We start from the raw sequence: 23,759 nt of genomic DNA on the forward strand, positions 1-23,759 counted from the left end.
GAACAATGGAGACGTTAATCGCTCTTATCGAGAGATCATTATAAATGAGGAAGAGTGCGAAACCGTGGTGTAATTAACAATTAAAGAGATACCTGTCTGGCGTCGTTGCAACTGACGCTCATTTGCAATCCACGAAGGACCTGGGGGACAACCTTTCGCGTATCTCGTGTTTGAAAGGAGAGGAGTTTAATTAACGACTGTAAAGACGACACTCGCTTACAATCGCTACGATTTTCCCTTCGAACTGCGCGAAAATTACTACCGCGAATTTAATTATTCGTTTTAGTATGCAAAGAGAGAAATTATTTTTCATGGACGATTAAACTTTTCGCTTTACTCCGGAACTCACGGGAACGGTACGTTCCTTTAATTAATACAGGTATTCTTAAAATTAAACACCGAGCGCGAGTAGTCAGGAAAGTTTTAAACTTCTGAAACTTCAGATTCGAGATGATAAGTTAACGTGAAAATTTAATATAATAACTAGTTTTATTTTATCTTATTTTCAAGCGCAAAAATATATTCTTTTAATATGTATTTGATTTTATTCTGACTCACCTTCGGAGCTACCAGCTACGTTTCACACTCGCAACCCCCTCAAGTTTCCTGTAACAAATGAAAGCAAAAACTTAGATACGGTTCCAATCGATGAATAAATTTATTTACGGCAGAAAAAAATTTATGGAGCACCGAACTATTTTCAGAAGATCAGTCAACACGTTTTTCAATTTTATTTTCCACAACATCTATTGATTATCTAATACAAAATATATCAACACTTCAATCGACTCGAATCGATCGAAAGAACCATTAAACCGTCAGGAAAAGACATCAGAGCAAAAGGACACTGAGAAGGGTTGTTTTTCGAGCTGGTTGGCGCCAAAACATCGAAACGATAATGAAATAACTTAATTTAGCCGGTGCAGCAAACACATAGATCAAGTTGGCTCCAAAGGAGGGTAAAATATGCGCTCTCGAGCGGTGAGAAGCGTGTTAGAGTGGTCCCGCGAACACGCTCGTAATCCACTTTGCCTGTTTCCACCAGCGAACGGCTCGCGTGCCCGACCAGAAACGTCGATGAATAGTTAATCAGACCCGACTTCCGGCAGACGCTCGATTTACATAATATTCTTTGCCTGCAACTAGGATTCCAAATCCCAGGAAAAAGCAACGGATTGATTCGATGGATCGAGCAAGTTCGCGTTTCTCGCAGCAAGTTCAACCGATTGCTTTACGAATAAAACTTAAGATCCTTAACGATATGGGCTAAAACTTATGGGGCAACTCCGTTAACTTTCATAATATTATTATCATCAGTCCAAATAAAAAATAAAAAAAAGAAGGTGTAAAATCTAGCAGCCAATCCCCGAGGTATCTCCCAGGAGAGAAAGGAAAAGCAACGTAGACCCAGTTTGGTCCATGAAATTGGACTGGTTCGAAGTTGGTCGACAGAGGACAATCCTCTAACTGAGAAATGGTGCCAGAGTGGAAACGCGAACTGGGACAATGGGAACAAAGAGGGACCAAAGACAAAGCTGTGTCCAGTTCGGTGAAGGCCTACTGGCAAGATGTGCTGGGTGCCGAGGATCTAGTTCCAAGTTGGTGAACGATCAACGAGAAACGAACTAAAGGAACCACCCCGTTGGGGGAGGATCGGACAGGCGAGATCCAAGTGCGGTGTTAAGTGCAAGATCTACGAAAACGCAGGCCGATGCTGACGATGGTGCGCAACGTGGAAGCGTGAAAGAGAAGCTTACGCGCAAAAAGGACACCTGTGATATCTCGAGGATCTGTGATCGAGAGAATCCAAATCCAACCAATGACGAAGAAGCGGAGACGAAGAGGAAGAAGGATGCATCCGGTGAACTTGGTCGGCGAACGCGTAAAAGTCAGCAGCCACTTGTGAAAGGCCGGGGAGGACGATGGCTCCGTCCGCTCGGTGTCTCGAGGCCCGTTTGTGGGTCTCCGCGGCCTCCAACTGCCCTCTTATCCCTGGTATCGCCCAATCAAAAAACCGACAGCACACCGTACGCCGATTGGTCGGCCACGGCCACCGTGAACACTGCAATTGGTCAATCGGGCCGAGTCACCCATGGTTACCGTTTGCATCAACAACATCTACGGTCGATATCACCACCTTGCCTCTATACCTTCCTTTTTGTCTCTCCCTCGCGCGTACACACGCTCGATCCCTTCTTCTCTCCCCGTTCACGCACGCCACCCTCGCGATTAGCTGGAACCACGACCCGCAATTCTCCAGAGCAACCACCAGCCTCTTTTTTATCCACCACCATCGAACTCTCTTCGAACAGGTGAACGGGGTTTGGTCCCGCCGAAACATGAGCGATTTTCGGGTGGTGGGTGGTGGGCTCGGGTGTTCGGCACGATTCTCTTGGGTTTGGGAGGCTGGTCGAGGATTCTGGACTAACTGCGAGTTTCTTCACTGATAGGGGTACGAGATGGTACCACTTGGTACCAAAGATGAAGAAATGCCCCCTGAAGAACCACCTTATCATTTCCGCCAGGATTTCGAATAAAGCGACAGCCTTAATTCACCATTCCGAAGGAAGACTCGAGTCGCGCTCGACACTCGTTGTTTTCAGCCGAGAAGAAACGATCCTGAGAAGAAATCGCGGAAGCGAACCGCGAAGGGACAACAATGCGATGAAGCGGCAGTCGAGAGGCTGATGACCGGAAAAGGGTGAACGAACGGAAATCGCGAGTAACTGCTGGGAGAGAAAGGGAGAGTGTAGTTGGTAAGAGAAAGGTGAACCAGCAAGAAGAGGAGGCGGAGGAAGGGATAGAGAATGGGGCGAAGAGAATTTATTGTCGTTTCGGTTACTTTGTTTTGTACGCGTAAAACGTTGAAGACATCGTCATTGACGCGCTTTATCGTCCCACCAAGAACCAGGATGCGATTTTACACCGCTAAATAAGCCGCCTCGAAAGAAAAACGGGCCATCTACGTTGGTCGAGCAAGAAAAAGGTACCTAGAAGTAAATGTACCTTGAAGAGACTCCGCAGAGATTCAGAGAATTCTAAAGGAGTTGGAATTTCGCAATAATTTTCAGACGTTTTTATTTTTATTTCCCGCATGGAATTTTTTCAAAAAATCGAATAGCAATTAAAAATGAAAGACCAAACGATTTCCAAAGAGCAGCCTGACAAACAATGCGATCGACTAGCGAAACAATGACACAATGGTGTAGGGAGATTCGAAGATCACTAGTAGATAGTGGTTTTCGCACGAAGCGTGAAGTTGCGGCAGCAGGAAGACGAACAGGTCCATTGTCCTGCACCGGAGTCCATCGTCGTCCAGTCGAGCCGGTTTGCAAAGCCGAAAAAAATCCTAGCCAGGTAGAGTTTGCGGGGGTGGGGACGAATCAACGGAAAAGAAACACCGACCGCGGTTTGTTGCCTTTGCTCGTGGCTAGTCCTAGGAAAACCGAACGGAGAATCTTTCTCACGGCCCCAGGGCATCCTTCGACGACCGCAGAAAGTCTTAAGAACTTCTTCGAACGAGAGAGAGAGGGAGAGAAGAGATTCTACTCTCTAGTATCCAGTACATTCTATCCATCCTGAGTTATTGACACGCCCACTTTAATTAACAACGAAATATTATTGTCTAGCTTCGTTTGTAGAATTCAGATATCGATTTAAAAAGAAATTCGTAATAGCAATTAATTAATTAGGTGCGTCTTACATTGTCACCGAATCAGCCAACCTGTTAACTACGGAATCTCTCTCCAATTAACTTCGACCCTTCTTCAACTATCTGTCGAATAATCTCCCCCATGGGTGCAACCAACCGAAAGAAAAGATTTCTTCAAACATCCGACACGACGTTCGTCTCCAAAATTCAGTCTTATTTTGCTTTTTATCACGAAACAGAATCCTTCGATCATTAAACGAATTTCTTTTTTTCTTCTCTCATCCCTCTTTTTCGACGAAGTATCGACGCTTCGTCGAACATAGAACAATCGAGAGCCTTCGTATACACACATAGGACACCCTCTTTCAACCCCTATCGAAATAGCATGGCAATAGCCGAGCTGAAGAATAGAGAACGATTATAGTAGTAGTATGTTCGAGGTATCAATATTTTAGATGGGGGGCACGTTTCTCCGTCGATCGAAACTTTTCTGCATAATTAATCGCGCTTCATCCCTTGCCAACCCTCGCCCCCTTCCCTTCCTTTCTTCCGACGAATCTTGGGAATCGAATCGACCGCGTCAAATTTAAATGGATTTCGATCGAATTTAAGAAGTAACCAAGTGCACTTGCTCTGCTATCTAATTTCTAATTGCGTGCACACCCTTTACAAACAGAATTGATGAGGATGGTACAACCTTTGTAGAAGTTAATTTAACTCCAGTCATTTTATGAATGCATAAGTCACCCTGTAACGAAAAGGCCTTGGGGAAAACTTCTTCGGGTTTAGACGAGCTCTACTATGGATTGCCTTTTCGTTGGTCGATTTTTTCTTCTTCCTTTAAAAGGGGTGCAACGAAACGTAGTAGAAGTGTGATGAATAAATAAAGGGAAATAGTTTGGTCGAGTTTCACTGCGACGCGATTTCCTCCGAGTTAACGTGGAATCGATGTAATTGGTGAAAAACGGAAAAGTTTGGTGTTGTTATCGTGCGCGATTTGCTGAAAAGCAACGGGGTTAAGATTTATATTTAGAAGAGGAACGGATAACAATGGTGTGTAAAATGTTCAGAGACGTAATTTCAACGTAGACACCTCGAGTTAATTGAACCGCCATTCCCTTTAATTATTCATGCAAATCCTACGAAATAACTTTAGACCGGCAGCTAATGAATTAAAAGCCTTTAATTTCAACCGCAATCAGCCCCAATTCTAATAATCGTGTACAGAGTTATCGAACGATAAGTTGACGGGTCAATATCAAAGGGAATTAAGAGAAAAGTCGTAAGTCGATCGAAAAACGGGACACAGGAAGGAAGTGCTGATCGAAAGGATGTAGGAAGGCGTTTCACCGGCTAAGGTTCAATATTTAAACGCGGATAACCCGAAGGGGATGCAGAGACTCTAAAGGTCTTCCTGGAGGAGTGACGCCAGAAACGAAAGCAATGAATAAATTGGATTCCCGTGGCTTCGATCATTTCAGTGTTCGACTCAATCAACCAACGACTCTCTTACATTTCTCTTGTAAATGACTTGTAAATTAATTCGATAAAAACAAAGCAATAAAATAAAATACTAAAAAAAAAAAAATCCAACCCCTCATGAGAGTCCAAATTCTTATCGCTTCGAGCCACACCTCGTGGCACCCGTTCCGCACTGTCATTATTCCATTTGCGACCCTGTCATTAGCCTAACGCGTATCCCCTTCCATCTACCTTCCCATTCTACCTCGATAAAGAAACGTTTCGATATTTAAAAAAAAGAGAGAGAAATCTAACGATGACGTTAGATTACCACCTTTCGGGGCTGAAAAATACAGGTGTCGCGAGCCGGATGGCAGCTCTTCAGAGTACGTGAACTCTCGATGGCACGGAGGCCATGCAACACGCTGGAAACTGTAATTACACGACGGGAAAAAAAGGAGACCGCCAGCAGGTCCGCGAAGCACGAAGACGAACAGAGGGACGGGAGGCATAGACAGGGTGAAACAGGGTGAAGGAGAAAGAGGAAAGAGAGAAACGAAGAATGGCAAACTACTGTGGGACGACGCATCTGTCCAAGCATATTTGATGTCCACCCTCTCCTTCGACGCCACCTCCTCCACGAAATAACCCCTCACCTGTTTCGCTCTCTAGTCTGCTCTAGCACCCTACGCTCTCCCATTTTTCTACAGGGTGTCCGTGATAACTAAATGAAACCCTTCGATGGATTTTTATAAATTTTTCTAAGATTTTAAAGTTCGACTCTGTGTCAAGGTACTCGTCGAGGCATGTACCCCTAGAGGTACCATAATCTCGTCCGGAAGGGACTTAGACTCTGGATTGGAGAACTTATTACTTAAAAACAAAATTACACCGATACTCTAATATCTCTTTAAATAATAATCGTTAATATTTCAAAGAAAATTACGGTATCACGGTAATAATATCTTTTGTCTGCCATTGTGGAGAGACACGGGCTGCACAAACGTAAGAGGGTATAATTTTAGTTCACGATGGGGATGGACGTAAGTGATATGCTAGGAAAGTATTGCGTAATTGGCGTGTGCAAGAAATGGTAGAACGAGAGGAGGGATATATCGTGGTGGAAAGCCAGAGGGGATGATTCGACTGGTTTTCCTTTTACCTGAAGGTTTGATGGGATTGCAATTGAAGAGAATCGAGCATGAAATCGTGCCTGTTTGTTCTCCCTTTTGATGTTCAAATGGCTTGAAAGTGAAGCAAATTAAGGGTTTTCCTGCTGAAATTCAGACACGATGAATAATGGAAGATTATAGAGAGAAATGAATTTTACTGATCAATTATTTCTTCCATCGCGTAAGAGAAAAACTTGAGTAACAGATTCTATTTAAAGCACTGATCTAAGATATCACGATGATTATACTGATTCTCAGCTGGAAAACACGTCAGTAATACCGTGCATACCTCAGGAAAATAGTTTATCCAAGAAATTCTGTATTCGATACTCGTCGGGAGTATGCTGATTAATTAGCAAAGAGCAATCTATAAACGTGTTGCAAATCAAACACACGTCATCGGTGGACGATTACTCAAGCGATCACCTCGCTCCAGTCCAAACGATTCATTCACCACGCAGTTCACTTTTCACAATTACGAAATCCCTTAGCAAAGAACATTCTTTTTCCCGGGTTACATGTATATTGCCATTTTCATCGCGTCCGCAGCCAACCACGAGGATTACTTAACACTTCGGCTACCAGACATTTTCTGAAAATGACCCTCGCAATTTCACGATAAGAATTTATTCGTATTTTTTTTTATTTTTCACGGAAAATTTTATCATCACCTAGTTTCTACGTGCCTATTCGTAGCAAGTTTATATTTCTACTACTGCAACGTGTCTAGCCGAGTTTCTATATTTTCTTTTTCTCTTCGTCCACCCTCGAGCGGAGGTGAATTTCGCCCCGAGAGCTCGTATTCCCGCGCCAACACCTTTCGTAATTCGTTGGCAGAGATTTGAAACTCTCACGAGGATAAATGATTGAATCCAAGAGGCAGATTTTTATCCGTGAAAATTCTAATAAAATTCACTTTAATTCTCTCTATTTTCCAAAGAACGTTCAACGGATAAGCGTTGAATTAACCAGTCTGAACTCGGAGCATCCGGAAAAGCCTTATCTCTCCTAACATAAGCAAACCGGTGCATCGACGTACAAATCCCCGAAAGCTTCTAACAGTTTAACCTCCCTGATTAGGGGTGAATTAAGAGTAGCCGTAAGTAAACCTGACCAAATTCGCTCGAATGGTAAACGGGAAGATTCGCGATGGGATTACGCGTAAGCCGAGCGGAATCCTTCGAAAACACCGGATGGAACTTATGGTAAAAAATAAAGTAGCTACCTTCCTCGATGCTTTAAGGGAAAGAAGAACAAACGAGTGGATGAGGTAACGATAGAAAGTTAAGTCGAAACTCGTTTAAACGAGCGTAGATATGTACTTTTGTTTCGCGAAGGAGAGAGCTTTGTAAAATTCAGTAACTTTCCGAAGTTGCGGTGGAAAAAAAAGGAGGAGGAAAGCAGAAGGTAAAGAAAACATTTCGTGCACTTGGTGAAGAGAAAATTCTGTGGCTCGGGACGTCGCGAAACTGTGAAGACGAGACTTACCAGTGAGATATACACCGGTTCGTAATCATGGCAGAGCCAGCCAAACGAAAAGGGAAGGAAAAATGTTGCGTTTAAAGAAGGTTTTCAAGTGTGGCGCGTTGCCATTCAACTTCTAAAATTTGCAAAAATTTTATATTATTAATTCGGTAAGAGGAATGTTGAAAAAATAGCCGTCTGCTGTTAAAAATATACATTTAACAGAAAGTGTGCAACAAGCAGAAGCCGATAGGTGGGTCTCGTCAGTTCGATTCCGTATCGTAGGGAAACCGATCGTTTGATGTAACATTAAAGGCTTATATAGACGAGACGAGTAACAAACAGACAGGGAATAAGGGCGGTTCTGTTGCGAGGACAGCGCAACCAGTCGCACACGCCATCCTAAATAATTCACTGAACCTTCTATCTTTCACGACCAGTCATTGGTATCGTGCACCCTGTTCGAGAAGATACCGGGTACCTGGAAAAGGGCCGATATCCTGACCAAATACGAACACGAGGACACGATGCACGTCGGTAACTGGAAGTCCAGGAAACCAGCAACCGACGTGACCAAACGTCTCTTCCGAGAGGAATGATATTTAGTGAAAAATACCGTAAGCGATGAGAAAAAGAAGAGAACCTTAAGAAGCGAGGTAACTCCACGAAACAAATAGGAAAAGAAAATCAATATCGTCCTTGCGTCTTGATTGTACTTTTTCTTCTTTCGAACATTCTTACACGCTCTGATCGAAGCCGATGGAGCAGAAGAAAACATAACTCCGTGTTAATCAGCAATTAATCAAGTAATCGCAGCCGGGGAGTATTTGCAAAAATTACACGGAATCGCGAGGAAGGTCTTGGTAAACCTCGACACCGATTAATTACACGGAAAAGAAGGTCGTAGACGAGGAAAAAATAAGAGATAACAAGGTTTCGCCTTCGTCCGATCAAACCCGCCTCTCGATTTCGCGCTTCGACGTTTCGAGGATGGAAAGAATGCGATTCCAGGGTCGAAATTACGATGATAACGATAAATATAATTGATCACCGGAGGCCAAGGAGATCGTGAACCGAGATGATAGAAACAAACACGTGGAGAGCCTTGAATCAGACTTACTTATTATTTATGGCGTGTTTTTTAACACTTTGACGAGGATGGAATCTGATAGAATCGAGAGGATGGTTCGAATGAAAGAGAAGCAAGAAATGGAAGGATTTCATTAATTATAAGAAAGTAACGTGGAAATTGAAATTCATGGATCGACGGGGTTGCAAGTAAAAAGGGGTTGTTGTATCGCGGTCAGATCGATAACACGAAGCCAGAGGAGGCAGGGATTACTGCGAAGTCAGGATACTTCGGCTCGGATGCGGTGCTGCTCGTTCAAGTGAGATCGACGATCCGAAAAGAGGCAACGGGAGAAGCTTGAAAGACGGACGCTTCGCGACACGGTCGACCTAAATTCGAAAGCCACCGAAAGGGTAACTGTTTGCCTTTCCCTCCGACCCTAACCGCGCACGATGCTGCGGGGAAACACAGGGAATTGAAAAAGTAGAAGATTAAGAAAAGAAATAAAAATAAACCACTGTTAAGGAATAGGATTCCGTTGAAGAATCAGGAGGATACATTCGGCGAAACAAAGGAGGGAAAAGCTTGGTGTAATTGCAGAGTGGTCGGGCAAAAGGGCAAAAGAAATGAAATCTGCGAGCAGAAGGAGGCATCGTCGAGCACGCATGCGAATCCGTGGCCTCATTCCCGTCGATTGGCTCTGGCATTTAAATGGAAATCGCGAAATAAGTACAAGTATCCGTGGATCCTTTCGCGTGTTCCGCGTGTACGCAATACGTCGATGTTTCAGGGAATCTTGCGTGGGAAAACGTGCGTTTTTCTTTTTCTTTTTTTTTTTTTTAAAGAAAACTGTTCTTATGAAACTTGACATTTAATTGGCAAACGCTTTGGCGAAACTAATCCGTTGTTTTCGAGGGGATTCGCGAAACGCGGAGAGAAATTTAAACAAGCGTCGGGAGAATTTTCATTTGAAAAGTTGGGGGACACGGTCGGGCCAGACCACTTATTTGCCAGCGTGGAACAACTAAAAAACCGACGGTAAACTAGCCCTCAGCCAGGTTGGTACACGCTTGGCCGGTAAATTAGTTGAAAAACTGCTCCAATTAGGAACTTCGTTATCGCCTTGCTGCTCCCGACCAGAATCAACCGAGATCAATCTCTTAGATCTACGATTCTCTCCTGCTTTTGCAAATAATAAGAGGAAAAAAAAGCAGTACCCAGACAAATTGACTTTAAAATTTGTCTCTCTTTTCTGTCGAACATAAAATACTTGAAAGAACTCGATGTAAATTTAATCTTTTCTTTCAATAAGCGCGACCGGAAATTCTTTTCTGGCCAAAAAGAACAGGAAGCAGCCGGTTGCCGGTCGGTCGGGTATGAAAATGAGAATCGACTTCGTGGACCCCATTCACGAGGGATCTAAAAGTGGTCAATGTGCCAAGATCATACGTAATGACTAGAATTAACATTTCAAAGAGACGTTGGGTCTGCCATGCTCTAGGAACCGCGATGAGGTCGATGCCAACTCATTATGAATCGAACACTTTCATTCAGCTTAGCTCGAAAATTCTCACCGACGTCGCGGCGCCTCGTCTAATTCTATGAATACCACTTCGAGGGACAAAAACATTAATGAGACGGAAACGCGTATAGTTGAACTATCCGCGCGGTGCATCGCCTGCCGCGGTGCACAAAGTGCATCATAGATCTAAGATCCTTGAATCGTCTCTAATTCGTTAGATTCTTTTCCCTCCTTTTTCTATGCCATTACACCGACGTAACCCTGAATTTATTCGCGTTCCCCTGCCCGGGAATCGCGGTGAATCCATTCGAATCGCAGCCGTTTCGAAAGGCCATTCGCGAGGACGCGTGGGCGGCGTTCGCAGGTGCAAAGTGGCATCAACACGTGAGAAGGGCAACTGCAACTGGCCTCGTTTAGCAATCGGTTCTTTATCCTTGATGACCTTGAACCTGTGAGCAGAGGGCCTTGTCAACCGGCGAATCCTCTCGCTTTTGCGAGCACGAAAACTTTCGCTTTCGCTGCAAGTCTGCCCACGTGTCCTTAACGCACGCACCGAAGAAAAACAGAAGGACAACGCGGTGTGCGCGTACTCTTCTACGAGTTTACATGCAACCGCCACGAATTAGCATTGCTCCACCTATGCCAGTCATTTTTATTCTACTTATCTAGCGTGTGGGAAGAGAAGGAGAAAAGAAGATTGATAGACGAACAGCGTTGACCTCTTGTTTCTCGTACGATTTCTTTCATAATCGCGAATAACAAGCAAGGAATTTATCGTACAAAATAATCTAAAGCGCTCCGAATTCTTTTGAACAATTTGAAAATAGATTAGCATAGATTAGAATGAATTTAAATCCCAATTATTCGTGTTTTGAAATGGAAAAACGAGATCGCGTAGTATCGAAGGCCTTCTCGTATTGATTAAAGTCGAGCAACGAGAATCGATTGGAAACGCATAATTGATCGGCCAGAATCCATATCAAGGATCGATAAACATTGCAGAACACGTGCTGATCATTGAAGGCCGTTCTTTTTCAGTCCATTCATCGGTTCGGTAAACATAACTAGACAGTCGTTACTGTCGGAAGCCTTTAATTGGAGCATGTCGACAAAGTGTACGAGGAGAGCCGTCTGAATTTGCGGCCATCCGCAATTTCTTGCGTCTTTTGCACAAAAACCTCGTGCTGATCCGCTAATTACTGTTAATTACTTGTGGCCGATGCAAAAAAAAAACCTGTCCCCTTGTAACAGAGAAGGATCCCTTTCTTTTCACCTTCGCGAATTTGCTCATTCTTATAAAATTACCACTCGAAATTTCACCGGAGATTCATGCGAAGATTCTGTTTTTACACGGCACTGCATCACTCTGTACATAGCCTTCGTAATAACAAATTGCATAACTACGCTACCAAGTAAGGTATCACGCTGCTCGCCGTGACTCAACATCAAGATCTCGGACAAAATCGTGTACCACGTAGAGGACCCATCAAAGTAAACGACCATCTTGAGCAGTCGTGACTGGAGAAAATTCATGAACCTCCTTAACCCTTTCGTTCCATATACATCAACGAGAGTGAGCGACTAATGTAGCAAAAGTGTGCGAGCGCGTGAAAACAGCGTGAAAAACCAGAGATTTTCCGCGTCAAAGTAAATGGCGTTCTCTTCGAGAAATGAACGGAAAACCATTATGTAACTATAAAAAGAAACTGGAAGGAAAAAAGGACCAGGTGCGTTGGTCGGGTCGGAAAATGGTTCCAGCAAAACCGAACCATTCCCATGAGATGGAATGCTGAGAATCCGGTGGAAGGTCGGTTCGGCATCAGAATTTGCAAGAGAGAAGGTATTAACGAGCGTGTCGCGACGTAACCGTAAGGCGTCCCGCGCGCGTGCTCGCTTGATGCGATTCGCGAGCGGAATTCTTCGAGGCTAGATCGGTGAACACCAGCAATCGCTGCATTCCATCGTTGTAAAAGTGCTCGCCGCTGGCTCCCAAGGACTACGAGTCGCGAATGGAAGAGGTGGCGGCCAGATTCAAAAAGGGAAACTCTTCGTTGGCAGAGGGACGAGGAATGTCGGTGTCGCAATTTTCTTGAGCAACTCGCGACCAACCGCGATCAAACCGTAGAAATATTCACGGCCGCCCAAAGAAATCGATCCGTGATCGATAAAGATAAACGTACGAGTGCGATCTTAATTTTAAACTCGACGAGCTTGATTCCGAGCTTTTACAATCGAACAACCTTCCTGTATTACGAGCGTGAGATCTCGTACGGGCAAAAATACCTGTTTGAATCGTCGGAACGAACGAAAAGGCTGGTACTGTCTGTAATTACATCAGCATACAGCGGATGGCGTAATAGCGGCGTTGAACAAGGTCAGTAACGAGAGCGGTTTCGCGAAAAACAAAACGCAACGCGAGACTCCGGAAAAGGGAAACATTGTGATTATCCGAGTAACCAGACGGTAAAAACACGCGAGGAAATGGTAATTTCAATCTGTAGGGAAATTCCGACTTCTGTGCACAGAAATGAAACGAGAACATTCAAGATTTCCTAGTATCTCAACGACCCCCGGATCAAACCGGATCGCAAACGAGAATTAAAAAATAAAACGTTCGGCTCACCGAAAATAATGAAAGGTGGTGGTGGTGACCCTTTACCATTGTTTTTCGCGCGGGAACACGGGGCTGGGTGTTTTAAGCACGCGTACTCGCGTGACGAATGGGTGTGCGTGTGAACTTACGCGCTCGATTCCTCTCTTTTCGACCCACTCGATTCCCTAATAGCCCCTCTCTTTCTTTCTCAATAAACGCGTGTACCAGCGTTAATGTTTGCAGTCACAAGTTGGTAAGTTTTGTGATGGCAACCCCGAACGACTAGTTACCCTGGTAACGCTTTGTTGTGCCGTTGTGTCGAACCCATTCACGATGGAGGGAGGGGAAGAGAAATCAAGCCACCCATGCCAATTCCACCCTCTCGTCGTCCTGCACGCGTGCACCCTCTACCTGAAGTCGATCTAACCCGGCTTGACCTAGCCCAAACTAGCTGCTTCACACCCCCCCCTGTCGTCCAACCGTTCAGAGAACCCGGTCATCAGAAACTATGGGTTTGTAGGATATAGCAAAATGTACATATTTCGGTGGAATTGCTGGTCAGTACTAGCCGGAGTACCGTACAACGACAGTTGGGACCCAAAAGATTGCACAGTGGCAAAGTTCCAATAGCTATTCAATAGCTGGACTGTAGAAATTCAAATTAGAATTACCTGTAACAAGTAACTGAACAAAAGACCTATAAAATAACAAAGGTTTCCGAGCTCTGGCTATGTTTAACGTCCTAACCACCCATAGCCAACGAATAGGACCCACAGGGTCGCATGGTAATAAAATTACAATGCGAAAGTGACAAAGCTCCCATGGCAAGCTAAGTTTCAGCCATGTAATAAACTGCGATCTGAAGTTCGCTAAACAGGTCTGCATATCCCTAGGAACTGGTTACTAGTTCCTGTAGGACGTTCGATTCGACTGGATGGTCGAATTATGAATGATGTCTGAGTGCTATGGGACTGACCCCAAGGAGGTCACGTTTGCGGATGAAAGAATGGATGAGAGAAAAGTGGTCCAAGGAAGCTCGACAACGATGCTGAATGCATTGATGGCATTTTAAATGGAAATCCATGAAAATTGAACGGTGGAATGTGAAACTTTTACGATCGTTCCTTCCGAGGAACTTGTTCATCCGCGGAGGCGCTGTAACGAACTATTATACACTATACGGTGGGTATCTCTAGGAGCAGAGGTTTAATTAGGAGTTATTACGTAAGATTCTTGATCACGAACGACCCTCGACTACACGTCGCTATAGTAACCCCTAGAATCCTAGGGATTGATGAATATGCTATAAGAAGGCAGTAATTTAGAACACAGAGGCTGTTTCAAGCTTTAACGAACTTGGAAAATATGCAAAATCAGTCGACAATAAGGAATTGTAGATGGGTAATAAATTCGAAATTAATGAAACACCATTCAGACGAAATTAATTAGCTGATGATACACGTGCCAGCTAATGGAACTGAATAACACAATGGAGGGATCCAGTAACATAATCGACTACTTAAGACAGTCACTGGTTAACGATTCAAGGAAAATAGTAATACATAGAGTAGAAGTTCACGGTGGAATGATTAACACGAAGGACAAGGAAAATCTCACTGATGAACACATGGGATAAAGTTTGATAATGAACAAACATAATTATGGGAAATTAATGATCTCGTAATTGACTTGCAACTATCTAATGGCTGAATGTTATTAGAACTTGAACCAATTACTTAATGGAAATATATAATTGTTCGTTAATTAGCACTAGACACAGTGTCGTTAATAGAATATTAATTAAAATAAGAAAATGATTAATTCTATTCCAAGGAATTTGAAAAAATCTGACATTATCTAAAATTTCTGAAGGTCCAATTTGACCCAGTTAAAATTATTTTCAAATATTCTGTTATTTGTAAATGTAAGTTTTCATAAAATTGTTGAATAGGTGAACATCGCAAATTGATAAATTATCTTAATTAAAGTATACTCCATTTCCAACAAAATATACTCAACAATTGTTCCGAACAATTCAAAAATATTATCTTACTTCAAATCGATAAGGAAGAGGCTCGGCTTTATGGGCGTATACATACTCACATCTATATCAATTCTGGAAATATTACAAAATCTATACCGCGAAATTTTTAATCCATCCAATTAAATGTAATCATTAAACAAACAAAATAAGGAATGTGATCTATCAAGCGAATAGATAAGTCTATCAAATTTCATGTCGCCACCTATTCACACGAGTATTAAAAACGGAGCAGAAGTTGCTAAAAGTATTTTTTATATTATTAAAACCATGCCTGCTTAATTGTTATTTAAAATCGATAAGAAAATTAATAACTAAGGTTAAATTCGATCAGGAAGATTTCCTATAGAGTCACAGATATTAATCGTGTCGTCATACCCAGGGAAGGTCACATTTGTAAATACGTAAAAACATTAATACCCGACCTTACTGAATAATATCGCTTTCAAATCATAGAGGGAGTATGTATATTTCGTCGCAAAAACTGCTTACGAACGATTTAATTCCGTAATACGGTTTACACGCAATATATTGATCGCATAACGCGTATGAGCCTAGAATCATTTTATCGTGTTGTGAAAGCATCCTCCAGCTGCTAATCGCGACTCGTATATTATCTGACGACAATACGAAATAGTTTTTCGACGAACGTAAAAATATTATGCAAGTAAACACGTGATACGCAGACCATTGTATCATTTGTTGCGGAGCATTTTTTTATTACATATATATCGCCCCGTGTAATAAGTTAGATAACTCCAGAAAAAAAATTTCATTGAAATTCGAATTACACGATAAAAATATATAGAAAAAATCTGAAGTAATATTAAATCAAATAAAATCGCGTTCAGTATCGTCCGTTACACGCACGCATACCGGGTGACTAATACTTAAAACGGCATGTAAATGTGTTCTTATCGAGCAAGATAACGCATGTAAAAATATCGATGCTCCATTTCATTGCGTGCAGTCGATGTGTCGTTTGTACGACACAGAAAATTGATCGAATAAAACCGGTACCCGTATACCGCGTGCACGCGTATCAACGCTGGCAGAAAATACACAAATTCTCAGAGACAAACTGTACGCCTGGATGCATGGCTGAAATTATTGACTTAGCCGATCGGATATGACCGTCGAAAAATTCACGGCGTAGCGTCGCCGCTGGAAAAACAGCGAACTCGTTACCACGTTCAATGTATATAACCTCAATGATTGATCGTCGCCTTTGAATAGATTTTGTTGTGAATAAATCATAGAGGAGCCGAAATGTATTGAAAATTTAGCAAAAAAAGAATTAAATTATCGCCAGACGGCTTGACCACGCGCACGAAAGAGGGCTGACTCGGCGCGCGAGGGTCAGAAACTAACCCCCAAAAATGTATACGTCGTTGGATCAGTGTAAAACCACTTTGCCAGCGTAAATGCGCAATGCACACGAAACACATGCACGGAATCGTAATCGTGTTAGAATATAATAAGATTTTCAACTTACCGAATGCGTGGAAGAACTCCAGAACACCGTAAACTGGACCAATTCTCACTTACAAACACGAAACTTAACAGCAATCACAGTACAATGGCGTACAGCAGGTGCGTAGCGAAGACTGAGCTAATGCTCTTGCCATCTACCGTACCTTTCCGGAAGTAGCCGGCACAAAGGACATCCGTGATTGGTCGAGTCCGGCCAATGGGAGAGCGAGCCTCATTTACGCGGGAATGCTGGGCGCGCAGGCAGCCATATTGGTTTTCCATTCGAAGTCTGTACTGAAAATAACAAAATGGATTATGAAAATGAAAATATTAATGAATCATATCAGTATTATGAATTAGATGAACAAATGAAAGACGTAAAATCAAAATTAATAGAATGCCAATCAAAATGCGAGGATACAATAATAGAAATGTGTAATGTTAGTCAATTAAAAGATAAAGGGACATTTGTACTAAAAGACGTTGTCAGAAAATACAACGATCTCGATAAAGAATTATACCAGATTCATTGCAGTTATATAAAATGCGCAGAAAAGATAGACTCTCATGAAGAATACATTATTCGAAAGATTAAAACTTTAACATTACAAAGAGATAACTTAAAAGAAGAATTGTCGGAATTGAAAAGAAAAGCAGATGAAAATGACAAGATATTAACGGAAATAAGAAAAATGATCACAATTCAAGAAGTACTTAATTCTTCTTTTAATATTATTACTGGTCAAAGTTTTACATCATTTTCTTTTTTCAGAAAAAGAATACGGCACTAATACGAAAGTTAAGGAAACAGGTGGAAAATATGCACATTTCACCAAATCTGGAAGGAAAAGTAAATACAATCCTCAATGATCCTAGACTTACTAATACGAAAATTTCTAAGCAATAAATCATATGACACAATAGACTAATATTTCTTGTTTATATTAATACGATTTGAACTTATAAAATATCACAATTATTTAATAAAAATTAAAGTAAAGATCACTCTATAGAAATTGAACTCATTTAAAAGTACTTAACATTTACAATTTATCCATATTACTATTCTCGATTTAATAACGTTAAACTCTTTCTTAAACTTTCCAGCCTTGTTTCCAGCATATTTATTGTAATCGGTGATCTGTTTAAAGACTGTGTTATACTCTCATTTATAGCAATTATTTTCGATCGTTTCGCTGTAATTTTTTCCATTAAATTTGTGTTTTCGTCTTCTAATTCAATTACTCGTGTCTCGAGCTGTTCGCTGTGTTTTTTAATTTTATGTGCGTCCAAAGATCGTAAATGTAAAGATACATTTCCTGGCGGTCTCCTGCAATGAACAAAATAATTGTAGTATAAATCATAATTAACAAAACAATAATTCAGTATAGATAAATATCATCACTTACCAAGCATCTTCGGTAACCGAAGAATTTGCGTCCGCTAGTTTCGCAACTTTACTTAATCCTTCCTGTACACTACCATCGTTGAATATATCATCCAAATCAGAAGTCATATTATCATTAAGTTCCTTCACGAGTGCTTTGTATAACTTTCGTGAAATTTTCGGTTTCGGTTTTAGGATCGTAAGAATCTCCGAAAATTCATCGTTACTAAAAAAAAAAAAAAACATAGAATTAGTAAAACGATTTAATATACATAGAGTATGAAGATGGTAGCGACGTTTTTACAATGTGTCAATTATCCTCTGTTACGACTATTAATGGTGACTCAATTAACATAATTGCAACCGCTTAGAGGCAGAAACACCCGGGTACAATTGACGTTGAGAGCATCTCGCTCACTTTTCCTATATTATTTCATAATCAATTTCATTGCCGTGAGATCGATGCACGGTAAAACGAAAGCATGCGTGCCCGAGCGTTCAATTTCACGCACGTTAACTCGAGCGAAAAACATTCCTAATCTACCAACACCTGGCCAGATAAATACGTTGTTCCGCGAATGATGAACGTTCAACAATCGCTGCGCATGCGCTTTGGCTCTGCCGCCTCTATCGGCGGGATCAAATTTTTCTTTGTTTACCGTGCACAAAGGGGCTCGGCACAAGCTGAATGGGGAAAGAACCAGTATCCAGGCAACCGAATCCAGTTTTATAGTATTATAACAAGCGTACAATAGCGGGAACGTAATAGCGTTACACAATCTTCTAAAGTCTTTTCGCGCATCAATGACTAATAAGTATAGGCAATCTTCTCGCAATTATAGCGGACAGTTTTTATTCGTTTGCATACATCGCTACGGTTCCTAGAAAGTTATACAATATGGATTACAAAAGCTTGGCGGGAGTAAGGAATGAATGAAGTGTTACACAAGAGTGTTTAAAATCAAACAATTCTATTGGATGATCAAGAAATGACTGTACAACCTTTTTTATAAGATTTAAACGGAATCGTTCTAATAAATAAAAAGAAAGCTGTATAATTCCTCTTTGATCATCGATACAATAATCTAGATTAATGTACTGAGTATATACATATAACACATTGTATTTCCCATGGGGAGCAGATGTAATTAACCAAGACGAACGACCACACCTTCGATTCTTCTTCCGTTGTTTCACACGTACTCAATCAGGCCGGGACTGGTGCAATTTGATATCAACGCTACATATTTGCATTAGTCCAGACCTAGTTGAATACGCTTTTTCCGTCTTCCGTATCCCGTTTTCCTTCCGCGTTGTGCATCCTGGATCTCCTCGCGATCTACTGCGAGAACATAAAACGAAACATTGTTACGTTAACTCCCACTTAGATGAGATCATCGGAAAATAAATACATGTTACCGTACATTTACCGGTCTCGTAAGAAGGATAAGTCTCATGAACGTTGAACGCGTAAGCAGATTTTAAACAGAGGATAGACGACACAAGAACGTTCCTCGTGGGACGCGCGTTAGTCACTGAATTATTCTAAGTGAGAATATAACGGACGAGCAGAGCCACGCACGATCCCCATGACACGCACCGCACGAATGATGGAGCCCGAACGACGGTGACCGCACCAGGGGCCCTTTGTTTCCTCGAACACTTCGTGGAATTCTTCGAAGGTCAACTGGTGTGTTGGGTTTCAAAGAGTGGCAGGTTTCTGGGAAACGGAAGCTAAAGCAGGGACCGATTTCGAGGATTCGGCTACTACATAGGAACTTGCGAAGCCGTGTCAAGCAATAGGAGCCAATTGCTCGGGACACGTGAACATAGGACGGATTAACATACGAGTCACAAAGGCCAATGACATCGAGTAACATCGTTGTCGGTTTGGGTCGTTGGCGACCCGATCCCTTCCACTCTACCTTGCCAGCAGTTTGCTGTCGATACACCCGAAACATTGGGACCTCTAAAATGTATTTACAACACGTTCGAAGGCTGTAACCGGTGGGTATCGGCATATTCCCGCTACCCTCGGGCTTTCTTAATTAAAGCGGTATTCTTGACCGCGACTTATACTTGACACACTTACTGTTGGTAGTACTGTTATGGTGCGAACGTACGCAAGCATAACCTGAAATTTTGCAGCATCTTGGCCGTGTGAATTATTCAACGAGGAAAACACGCTTTATTTATATCTGGCGTCTGTTTACTAGATCTTAACTTCCAGTTTCTGATTACTGTTTGGTCTAAGGTCTTTAGAGATATGAACCCTGTATCATGCTCTCTAAATGTATTAATCTATACAAATTTCAAAATTTATCTGGCACATTAATTTAATGCGCATGCGTTTGGTAATATAAAAAAACCGCGAGCAACTTTGTCACATGCGATACATTTTATAACCTCTAAAAATTTGGTCCTGACAACTACATTGATAAGAGTATATTGTATATGGATTATGACAAATGGTATTTCCGTATATTCCACAATGTTTATTAGAGACTATGTTACTCAATTGATAGCATTACTCACCTCACAGATTCCGCAATGTGTTTAAAAATATTTGCAATAGCCAGCCGAAACAGAAGAACATTATTCGGATGTTTGTTCTCTGGATCTTCTTCCATTCTTGATCGAGATACACGTAATTACTGAGTCTTCGAATTTCAGTAACCGAATACTTCAACGAAAGCTGGGCATAACGGTTCTTGCACTCTATACACAACTTCCACTTTCGCGTCTCGGAACTGTTGGGAATAATTCAAATCGTTTAAAAGTGTGTCGGGAACTTCGTGGTAGTTTAAAACGCCACCAGTAGATGGTACTACTAGATCCCAAACACCGCCCTGAATTATTGAACATCCTGACATTAGAATTCAAAATGAAATTCTTTACCGTCAGCAGCCTAACAGAATTAGAAAAAATGATTATTAATTATTAAACTATGTATCAAGTACAGATAATGAACTTTGAGATCAAAACCAAGTCAAATTTTTACTTTAAACGCCATGCCTTAAAAATGTGATTATGTAATAACATTTTAGGAATTATCTAATTAAAGAGAAAACTACTTCACACAGGAGGCATGAACAGGAAAGCTATATAATAACAGAAACGGAATTAAAGATACGTAGCTTGAAATGAAAACAAATGCTGCGACTGATCTTGCGATAACTTACTTCGGTATCTAATTAACATTCTTCTCACATTACATGGAAACTCAACTCGTGTATTCTATGTCATTACTAATTAGTTGTTGTATCAATTAGTGGCTGCGTTTAAAATGAAATCTTCCAATGGTGTGAAAAATTATTCCTCGTAATCGGAAACTAAATACGACCAGTTTTTAATCGTGTTACTTCCGTTTGAAGTAACATCAATTATTATAAAAAAAAATACTGCATCATATTCCTTTAGAAATCATATTCCACATCTGATCTACAGTTCAAGGAATCTGCCCTTATATTCCCTGGAGTCCAAGGCGAACAGGTCGAGTCCGGGTGCCGGTTCACAGTCTAGTAGACTAGAAATTGGATCGTAGCTCGGGGCTGATCCAGAGTGTAACAGCATCGTTCCGACAGCTGCACCCCTACCCTCGAAGAACACGGTTCTCGCGAACAGTCTTCGCCTGCAGCTTCAAAGGTCACTGCTGACGGTGGAAGAAGGGACGCTCGCCGTTACCGTAGATTCTCAAAGTAGCTCATGTCGAACTGAACCGACGCGATGCGCCTCCGTTCTATTATGCAACCGGCCTGAACTATATTTTCTTCCCCGAGTCGATCTCGCTAGCGAGGAGAAGGCACTTACCGCTACCGTGAGGCACCCATTCACTCGGTCTCCATCGATCCTCTTAAATCGACATGTTCAACGTACTAGTTCCGATCGCGTTGATCCCGGATCGAAGTGTCGCGATCCATATTCGAATTCCAACGATTAGCGTTCCATCGGGGACGTTTAACAAGAGACGAGAGTTAGCCAATGTTTCTTTGTTCTCTACCCTTCTTCTGCGATCGTCGCTCTGTCAGCTCGTAGCCCGCGGCGTACTGCAAAAGGAGAAATGTATAAATTTTACACGTTAACCTGAAAGCCAAGCGATTATCCTGGCGATGGTGCGGTTAATATATCCCGGATGAAAGTACCGGCATGTATTTAGGAATTCCAATGCACGAGAATCCTCTGTCAGTTGCATCAGGCTGCATAGAATTGCACGAAGATTCGCTTCGACGCGCGAACGTAGCACCTCTTCGTCGTCCTCCTTGTTATCATCGTCAGCGTCCACGTGGTTGCGTCAGGGCAAATACAAGAACCGCCGAGACCACAGACTTGTTTCATTTTTTCTTTTTTTTTTTTTTCAATTTTTCCCTTTCGTCGACCTCCGGTGTGTCGGTTCTTTCGAAATGCTGCCACGATCATCATCCGTACAGCGAGATCGTAACAAAGAAAGCAAAGCAGTAGCCCAGCTACTGATTGGAGGGAGGGATTATGCGTACAGTACTTCTGTTCGAGATCATTATTCAATAACGACGTGTGAGCCGAGGCTTCCGCGATTCATTCGTGTCGTATTCACCTGGAATTTGTACCAAGGAGAAAGTTGATTGGAATTGTCGTTTGATTATTCTGATTACGGGAATACCCGTCGCGCTACCAAGAGGCAGAAATTTACGCGTATACGTAATAATATACCAGGTATATAACGGCAATTAGCCGGGTTGTTAGACCCGTACGAGAGTGTTTCTTAATCCTTTAAAGCTCGACCTCTTCTACCTGAACGAGTTAGAACATCTCTCTTCCCTGTGGTGGATCGAAATATCAAGAGAACATCGAGTTCCTGAAAAATAAGATCAAACTTAAAATCAGGGATTTATATCATGCAGAAAATACATAAAATAATAGGATAATTGCAACGTCACGAACTCCTTTCTTTACATGTTTCTCAGCATCCAAGGTAAAACCGTAGTAGATCCGGATGATACCCAAGAGCTGAGATTCCCAGCCTATGGGTCGCGACCCCTAAGGAGGTCGCGAAGCATTTTCTGGGAAATCACATTTTCGCTCTACGTTAGAATATTTTAACTAGTGGTTGACTATTAGAAAAGGGGGTCGCACCTTGGATAACGTTGGGAAACAAGAGATCTGAAGAGTTCACGGATAAGGGAGCAGCTTATTTCCGCAAAATATCACAGCTCCTTATTAGGCAGTTACCGCGAAGATCAGGTGTCTGGGTTTAGAACATTGCAATGGGACATTGTAGTCGCTTATTAGTCGGTGCGCGATCCTTTTTTGGTGACAGCGCCCACTAGCTAGGTGATCCGACGAGCATCGAGAGGATGGAGCTACTTCTCGACGAACCGTACTTTTGCCGATGAACCTCACCTCTGGCATAACACGAGCAGCAAGATAGATGAATGCGCGGATAGCACGCCAAAGGGCTGGGTCTTCTCAAAGCGTATCGGCGTGTTCGGTGACTCGATCCGTTTAGAAAGCATCCCAAGTCCTATCCTCTCCGGTTGGTATACATTGTCTCGAACGTTCGCGGTATCCTATTATCGAGCTATGGCTCACGATCGCCCCGTTTTTTGCGCAGGCCGCACCCCTGCATCGGCTAATTCGAATGGCTCGCAGCGAACCGATCCTATCGATCATCGAATCACGCTGATTTTCTCTATCTTGTCCAATGTTTCAGCTCGATTCCTGGAGTCCCGCTGTCTGATCTGTTTCAGAGATCCAACGGCGTTACCGGCAGAATCTATTACTGGCGATGCTTAGATAAGGCTATTCCAGGCCTCGGTGTCAAATGGTACCAGCGATTAACCTGAAGTTGAAGAGTTTAGTAAGTGACTATAAGTGGCAAGGATAGGGTCGTTCAGTCTTTGTATCAGTTTCCCAGAGAAATCTCAAATCGGTTTGCGTGTCGAAATCCGG

General features: G+C 42.3%; 3 protein-coding genes across 8 annotated transcripts in view; 1 reads left to right on the top strand and 2 right to left on the bottom strand.

The window, feature by feature from the left end:
• LOC114874043 (heterogeneous nuclear ribonucleoprotein K) overlaps window positions 1-16,557 on the bottom strand; it is a 61,418-nt gene extending 44,861 nt beyond the window's left edge. The window contains exons 1-2 of one of the 6 annotated variants that reach the window (XM_029182949.2): window positions 16,470-16,557; window positions 559-606 (exon numbers count right to left, since the gene is read on the bottom strand). The gene's annotated coding sequence lies outside the window, so the exon portion shown is untranslated. Of the gene's footprint in view, window positions 1-558; window positions 607-1,772; window positions 1,949-16,469 lie in introns of those variants that run through there. The other 5 variants (XM_029182945.2, XM_029182951.2, XM_029182950.2 and 2 more) reach the window with 5 other exon arrangements.
• Window positions 16,558-16,670: 113 nt separating this feature from the next.
• On the top strand, window positions 16,671-17,354 carry LOC114874047. Its single transcript, XM_046286586.1, has 2 exons — window positions 16,671-17,157; window positions 17,220-17,354. The coding sequence occupies exons 1-2, from the start codon at window positions 16,756-16,758 to the stop codon at window positions 17,352-17,354; spliced, it is 537 nt and encodes a 178-aa protein (XP_046142542.1). The 5' UTR covers window positions 16,671-16,755.
• Window positions 17,355-17,368: 14 nt separating this feature from the next.
• On the bottom strand, window positions 17,369-20,609 carry LOC114874046. The gene is made up of 3 exons (XM_029182954.2): window positions 20,370-20,609; window positions 17,857-18,060; window positions 17,369-17,777 (listed from the first exon to the last, which is right to left on the bottom strand). The coding sequence occupies exons 1-3, from the start codon at window positions 20,462-20,464 to the stop codon at window positions 17,510-17,512; spliced, it is 567 nt and encodes a 188-aa protein (XP_029038787.1). The 5' UTR covers window positions 20,465-20,609; the 3' UTR covers window positions 17,369-17,509.
• Between the last annotated feature and the right edge of the window lie 3,150 nt (window positions 20,610-23,759).

This window comes from Osmia bicornis, chromosome 7, assembly GCF_907164935.1.
Source record: "Osmia bicornis bicornis chromosome 7, iOsmBic2.1, whole genome shotgun sequence".
Taxonomy (NCBI): Eukaryota; Metazoa; Arthropoda; class Insecta; order Hymenoptera; family Megachilidae; genus Osmia; species Osmia bicornis.